The sequence below is a fragment of the Ascaphus truei genome, chromosome 16, assembly GCF_040206685.1.
Source record: "Ascaphus truei isolate aAscTru1 chromosome 16, aAscTru1.hap1, whole genome shotgun sequence".
Lineage (NCBI taxonomy): Eukaryota > Metazoa > Chordata > Amphibia > Anura > Ascaphidae > Ascaphus > Ascaphus truei.
In genome coordinates, this window is record NC_134498.1 from 36,774,366 (window position 1) to 36,781,698 (window position 7,333).

A 7,333-nucleotide genomic window follows, 5' to 3' on the forward strand; every position below is an offset into this window, starting at 1 on the left:
GGGATCCGTTTCGGAGACCCCCTGCTTCTATCCTGCAATAACTATTATTTTTTCTAATTAAAAACAATAAATGAAACCCGTATTGCTGCTTTAAATCATTTGAAAATCCTGATTTTTAATCATTTTAAATCAATTTCAACTCATACACGTACAGAAACAGAAATAGCAGCGTTCCGTCAGCAAAAGTAACATTATCCATTATATAACATACTGCAAATAATTTTCCTATACATTCCTATCTTAACCCCTTCGTGACTGGCTGGTCACCCTTCTTTTTTTTAATGTTAAAATGGTTAAATCGGATTTAAGTCGCTGCTACTGCAAATTATTTGCAGGGGATCATTGTAGCCCCACAAGCTTATCACTGCGGTGGAAAAAATATTGGATTTTATTAGCACTTTTATCATTTACTTGAAATAAAATAAGAAGAAAAAAAAAAAAACTAACAAGCACAATATATTGCCCTCACTCCCACACTTCACCTCTTTAATGTCCACTTATGATTTAGCATTTCCTCCGTGCTCTGTAACTATAAAACGGTATTCTTATTAAGTTCAGTCTTTCACCCTTGAATGTGCTCAAATATTCATTGGAAATATGTAACACCCTTTTAGGCCGTCGTAAAGCATGATTTAGGTTTCGTTAATAGATGGTGTTTGGTACGACATAACAAAAAGGTGCCACGTGACGGAGGTGAGGAAGAGAGGTTCAACTGATGACGTGGTCATTAAAGACAGTTATACGTACTGCTTGTAGCCTGCAGCTCATTTCACACTCTACAGATGTAGTAGTAAGTAGTTCATCTAAGAGATAAACTAGGGCAGGGGTGGCAAACTCCTGTCCTCAATGGCCACTGCGAGGTCAGGTTTTCATGATATCCCTGCTTCAGCACAGGTGGCTCAATCAGTGGCTCAGTCGAAAGACTGAGCCACTGATTGAGCCACCTGTGCTGAAGCAGGGATATCTGTAAACCCTCATCTGTTGGAGGACTGGAGTTGGTCAGTCAAAGGCTGAGCCACTGATTGAGCCACCTGTCCTGAAGCAGGGATATCCTTATAACCTGACCTGTCTGTGGCCCTTGAGGACTGGAGTTGACCACCCCTTGAACTAGGGGTTCTCAAATGTGTCTCTATCGTATACCACTGCCATGTTCATAATAACAATATGGAGGGCCACTACGTTGACACTTAGCTCTGGTTCATCAATATACAGCCTGTCACGCACACGTGTAGCATATATTTGAGAAGCACAGTATTTGGACGTAAGGATCAGCCTTGGCGCAGTGACATAAAATGCACAGCCAGCAGGACAGCTGTCTGAAGTTCATTGTCAAGGGTTTCCGTCTTATGGACCACCACTGAAGTCTTCGGGCGCCACCGTCTGAGAACCACCAAGAGAGACTTCGTCTATCCCAGTTCCCAGGAATGGTCAAACCAGCTGTGACAATACAGACCTTGTTCGCATGAAAACCCAAAGCAAACATCAGCCTTTTGCATCCGTGCATCTGTTCTTCACTTGTTCTTTCCCCACTCTTCCCTGCTTCTTGACCCCGTTGATCTCCTCTTCTGGTTGCTTTGGCTCATTTGGTAATATCATTTCCATGCCTTTGAGGAAAGCACCAGCCTGTTAAACCTCCACATCACCCGCTACGAGGTAGAATGTTGTTGGAATAGCTGCCTACCATCGGGGTTGAAGGACAGGCTCAGTGAGTTAAGACACTGACTCTTAAAACAACAACAGCACTAAGTTTGACAAGGTGGAATCTGGTTCAATTCCCGGTGTCAGCTCCTTGTGACCTTGGGCAAGTCACTTTATCTCCCTGTGCCCCAGGCACCAAAATCATAGATTGTAAGCTCCACGGAGCAGGGATGGTGTCTGTAACATTCCTATGTGCTGCGTACCGCGCGCTATACTATAATTGTGACGCGCTTTGTGTCCCATTGAGAGAGAAGCACTATATGAAATAAAGTTATTATATGAAATAAACGTATTATTACTGAACTTGTAAACTGTACAATATCTCACCAATGCTCCGATCCACAAAAGGGTGCTGTGTTTTATGCTCCTGAAAGTAAAGGCGTGCTAAAGCTTAGCACCCTTTTGGGGTTCTGAGCGCAAACATATCAGCAGCTATACCTAGAGATAGGCACATTTTTTGGTGAACTTGTATCCGCCTCGGATTGGCCGGTTCCTTTGTACCGCGGATTTCCACAGATCAGCCTCGAAAACGGCGAATCGCCTTTTTCAGGTTTTTTATTTTTAGCACAGACAATCCATCCGCGGATTCCGCAATACGCTGACGGATTTTAAGAATCCAATCCACTGATTCAGCAATCCGCGATTGGATTCTTAAAAATTAGTCAGCAGATTGAGGAATCCGTGGATAGATGGTTAAAAAAATCCACCCGTGGATTGTATCCATTGGCGGTTTTGGATCCACCCGCGTGGATTGAAACTGTAACATTCCATATTTTACACCGCGGAACGGATATTGAATGGCAAACTCAAGATATTCCGGGAAACAGATTTGGACTGATTCGACCATCTCTAGCTACACCCCTAATTTCGGTGCCACGTGTCCCTGTGGAACCAAAATAACAATATGCCTAAAATAAATCAGTAATGGTAACATTATTATTAGCATAGTGCTCCCTGGCAATGCTGTTGCAGGCAGCCATGGAGGATATGCCATGAGAATGGGGTAACATTTTGGGTGGAATTGGGCTCGCAAGGACACGATGAACCTTGTTCCATGAAAACCTCTAGTCCTGAAAAATGTATTTTAAAAAAATGATTTAAAAAAAGGCGCTGGTGCTTTAAGCTTTCACTTTAAAACTACTCTGACTGCCGGTACGATAAATTAAATATGTACATGTGAACTATTAACACTAGGTATTTGCCATGTTGCAGTATAAAAAAAGCACTGAACTTGTGACCCACAGTACAAGCTGATTCTAATCTTCTCTTGTGAACAAAACATTACATATCCTGTATGGACAAAATATACACCCCCCCAGGATTTAACATGGCATGCAAGAGGAGATGTGCGTAGGCAGACATTTACAAAAAAAACATGTGTCTTAATGCAATGTAAACCCCCAAAGTAGAGCCAGATGGCAGAGAAGGGCATCTCAAACAAGACTGAGCTCTCACATAGATGTCGTGTTTTTTCTTCATGCTATTCAATTCAGAGTATTAAAACCAAATATCATCACATATCCCAGGGGTGCTCAACCCCAGTCCTCAAGCCTGCCCCCCCCCCCTAACAGGTCAGGTTTTTAGGATATGCCATCTTCAGCACAGGTGGCTCAATCTGTCCCTGCTTCAGCACAGGTGGCTCAATCAGTGGCTCAGTCTTAGACTATGCTGCACCTGGGATATCCTTAAAACCTGACCATGCCCATGGATCCCACTTGTGCAGCTTGCCATGCGATGGCAGCCCCCTCCTAGCACAGCCTCTTTTCGCTGTGCACTTCCAGACCCACTCGCGACATAAAAATAGCCTCATTAACAGAAAATATGACCTTGTATTTTTTGCCTGTCAGCTGCCTCCTAATCCACACTTATCTAATGAGAGGGGGTAAGGGTTTGCTCTGGCAGTTAGCTGTAAGACATGTGTGAAAGAGCAGTGGGAGTAAGTTCATGAAGACACCACTGACAGTGATGTTTTTCGTGGTTCTGTTATCTAATGAGATACATTGCAAGACTGGAGGTGTATAGTGCTAGCATTACCAAAAGGACAACATGCCTATATTTCAGTGGGTTGACTTGTTCTAAGCTGCTTTTCCCAAGGCTTTGCTGTGCAAATCGATGCAACATTGCAGAGGAAACTTCTAGGGAGTTCAGGTAACAATGGGTAGCAAGCTCAAGCTAAAAGTGATACGCCACAGTGCTAATGTGAATGTCAATACTGCTAATACTAGCAGCAATGATCGAGCACAAGTCCTTCCTATGATGTGTTAACAGCTGTGGTCCACTGCTGGTCACTTTTGATCCCCGTTTTCTGGACCGCTGCTTCCCATTCCTGATTCAGAAGAAATATTTTATACACCGTCAGCTGTACCAGGTGCTCAACTCCAGCCCCAGGTCAGGTTTTCAGGATATCCCTGCTTCAACACAGGTGGCTCAATCAGTCCCTGCTTCAGCACAGGTGGCTCAATCAGAGGCTCAGTCGAAGACTGAGCCTCTGATTGAGCCACCTGTGCTGAAGCTGGGATATCCCTAAAACCTGACCTGTTGACGTTGGGGGTGGAAGCTTGGAGTTGAGCACCACTGATCTATACATTATTTACATAGTGATAGATATCTACAATGTGCTCCCTGTTTAAGCTGACAATAGTCATAACCAAAAACGTATTAAACTACTCCAAAAAGTTAGTGCAAGCAATGTATTGCTTGTTACTTGCACATGGGTTTTGAACTAATGCTAATGTGGCCATTGCACCATATGTATCAAAGAAAAAAAATCCTATTTATATTTCCATGGGATTTTTTCTCTGATATGTAGACATCACTGTTATTATTCAGTGGTTTCCAACCTTTTTTGGTTAATGAACCCCATTATGATATAATAAAATTGTGCGGAGCCCCAACCCTCTGTAACAGCACGTCTGAGATCACATGTATTGTAAGGAACCCCAACCCTCTCTAATAGCGTGTCTGAGATCAGATGCATTGTAAGGAACCCCAACCCTCTCTAATAGCGCGTCTGAGATCAGTGGCATTGTAAGGAACCCCAACCCTCTCTAATAGCGCATCTCAGATCAGATGCATTATAAATTCTTCTGTACTGTATTTGGTACAATTTTCAAATGACCTGGAAATTGCAGAGAACCTTTTAGAGATGCCCAGGGAACCCAAGGGCCCCTAGGAACCCCTGTTGAAAAGCACTCTTTATGTAAAGGTTTTCGAACATGTTTTAAGTTTGTTTTCTATTCTTAAAGTTTTATCGGTGTGTATACAGTATATATATATATATATATATATATATATATATATATATATATATATATATATATATATAAAATAAATGAGGAGAGAGAGAGAGAGAGAGAGAGAGAGAGAGAGAGAGAGAGAGAGAGAGAGAGAGAGAGAGAGAGAGAGAGAGAGAGACTGTTTTAATTCCATTGTACCAAGTGTACCCAATTCCAGCTTTCTGCCTATTTCCCATATTACGTTCCCAAACGCTTGGCACGTATGTCTTTAGTTAGTACAATAAGACAGTAATGCATCTAATCCCCTTATATATCACTCAGACACAAAAAGCACTAACTGCAAAGCAGGTTTAGGCGATACATTGTGTTAGATACATTGTGTTAGGATTAGAAAACCATTGTCAGCGTATATTCCAAAGCTACTGCGGCAGGAAAGCGTTAAGAGATGCCCCTCGGAGGTCCGCTTACCTGACACCGGTGATTCTGGCGCCCATCTCACTCCGGGCTGCAGAGTGTGGAAAGAGGCACGGACCTCTTTGCAACTGGGCTGCCCCGGCGGTGCTGCACCCACTACCACCCACGCCGTGATCACAGCCACGCAGAACTGCCAGGGTGCCATGTGGTCCGTCTGCGTGCACAGTTCCCAGTCCAATTCGCCTTTCAGGTCAACGCATGCCCGAGCACCCGCGGAGCACTTGGCAGTGATAACAGGTGCAGCAGATCGCCCAGCTTATAGGCTGCTGGGATAGGGCTCCAGACAGCATGGGAGGCTGGTGTGTAATGAGCAGGGCATTCACAGGCAGCTGCAGCTCCCATGCACAGCAAGGAGAAGGAAACTACAGCTCCTCTCCTGTGCTAGGTGAAGGGAGCTTTGGCTCTGGGATGCTCCACTTTTGGGTCTGCATGGAGCTTTGCATTGTGTTATTCTGTACATGCGCCACCTGCTGGACACATGTATAAATGTCTCATACACTCACATACTCCGATTGCCCACTCTATAAACGGTTCTACCGGGAGATAATACGCTGAGAGTTACCGCTCGTTTTCAAGTATGTCCATATACATGTAGCGCCTTCATGGCTTTCTCTACCAAAGCAGCAATACATTGCTTGTCTTTCAGGTAGAGAGTGAAGTAGAGAAAGAACTCAAATACAGCACTCAGGTTCACGCTGTGTGTTAAGTGAATGATTTAAAACATAACTTTATTGTATCTCATATATAAAATAATGGGTGTTAAAAACTGACGACCTGAAGGAATAGTGACCTTCAATACTAGAACCATATAGGTTTAGGGTCTAGACTATAAATGTGTTCTGTAAAAGACAGATAGCACATTTACTATGAACCTGAGTGCTGTATTTGGGTTCTTTCTCTACTTCACTCTCTATTGTGCATTTACCCAAAGCACCGTTCATTTACCACTTGTCTGAGGCAGTAGCAGGGGCTCCCCTATCAATTTACTTGTCTTTCAGGTAGTAAGAGGCGTCACACATGTGCTTAGTGGATCCTATTTTATTATTATTTTTAAAAAGCAAAGAGGGTGGATCCCACACGGGTCCTTTCTTCCATGTAGTAACAAAGGAGAGTGAATATGTGAACAATATACCGTCTTTTCTGCTTCAAACTGGTATAAAGACAAAACATTTTGTTTGGTTTTGGTACTGCAGTAACCGAGGAGGGAGGAGGGGGTGTGATCCTTTTTATTGGACCAACAAGCAGTTAATGTGTTACCAGCTTTCCAACCTCTCAGCGTTAGGGGTAGGACCCAATTAAGGACCCTGAGAGGTTGGAAAGCTTGTAGCACATCAACTACCTACTGTCTCTGTACGTTCTCCCTACCTACCAATTAGACTGTAAGCTCCTTGGGGCAGGGACTCCTCTTCCTTAATGTTACTTTTATGTCTAAAGCACTTATTCCCATGATCTGTTATTTATATTATCTGTTATTTATTTGATTACCACATTTATTACTACTGTGAAGCGCTATGTACATTAATGGCGCTATATAAATAAAGACATACAATACAATACAATACTTGTTGGTCCAATAAAAGATATCATACCCCCTACTCCCTCTCCCTCCTCTGTTACTGCAGTACCAAAACCAAACAAAATGTTTTGTCTTTATACCAGTTTAAAGCAGAAAAGACGGTATATTGTTCACATATTCACTCTCCAATGTATCTGAAGCCTCTGGGATAATGACGCAGTATGGGACACAGAGGTTCTTCACGTCTTACCTACTTAATGGAATGTGGGGCTGCACAAGTTATTTAAATGCTTCTTTAGCACTTCAACCAGCTAACCTTGCATTGTTTCCTCTGCCAGACTGAACTGGGGTTAGGTCAGGGGTGCGCAAAGTTTTGAACCTGCGCCACCCCTGCCTGGTCACCTCCCAG

General features: G+C 43.3%; 1 protein-coding gene across 1 annotated transcript in view; it reads right to left on the reverse strand.

The window, feature by feature from the left end:
- GPC3 (glypican 3) overlaps positions 1–5,824 on the reverse strand; it is a 294,690-nt gene extending 288,866 nt beyond the window's left edge. The window contains exon 1 of the mRNA XM_075573174.1: positions 5,403–5,824. Coding sequence (XP_075429289.1) covers positions 5,403–5,553 — 151 coding nt within the window. The 5' untranslated portion in view covers positions 5,554–5,824. The remainder of the gene's footprint in view (positions 1–5,402) is intronic.
- Between the last annotated feature and the right edge of the window lie 1,509 nt (positions 5,825–7,333).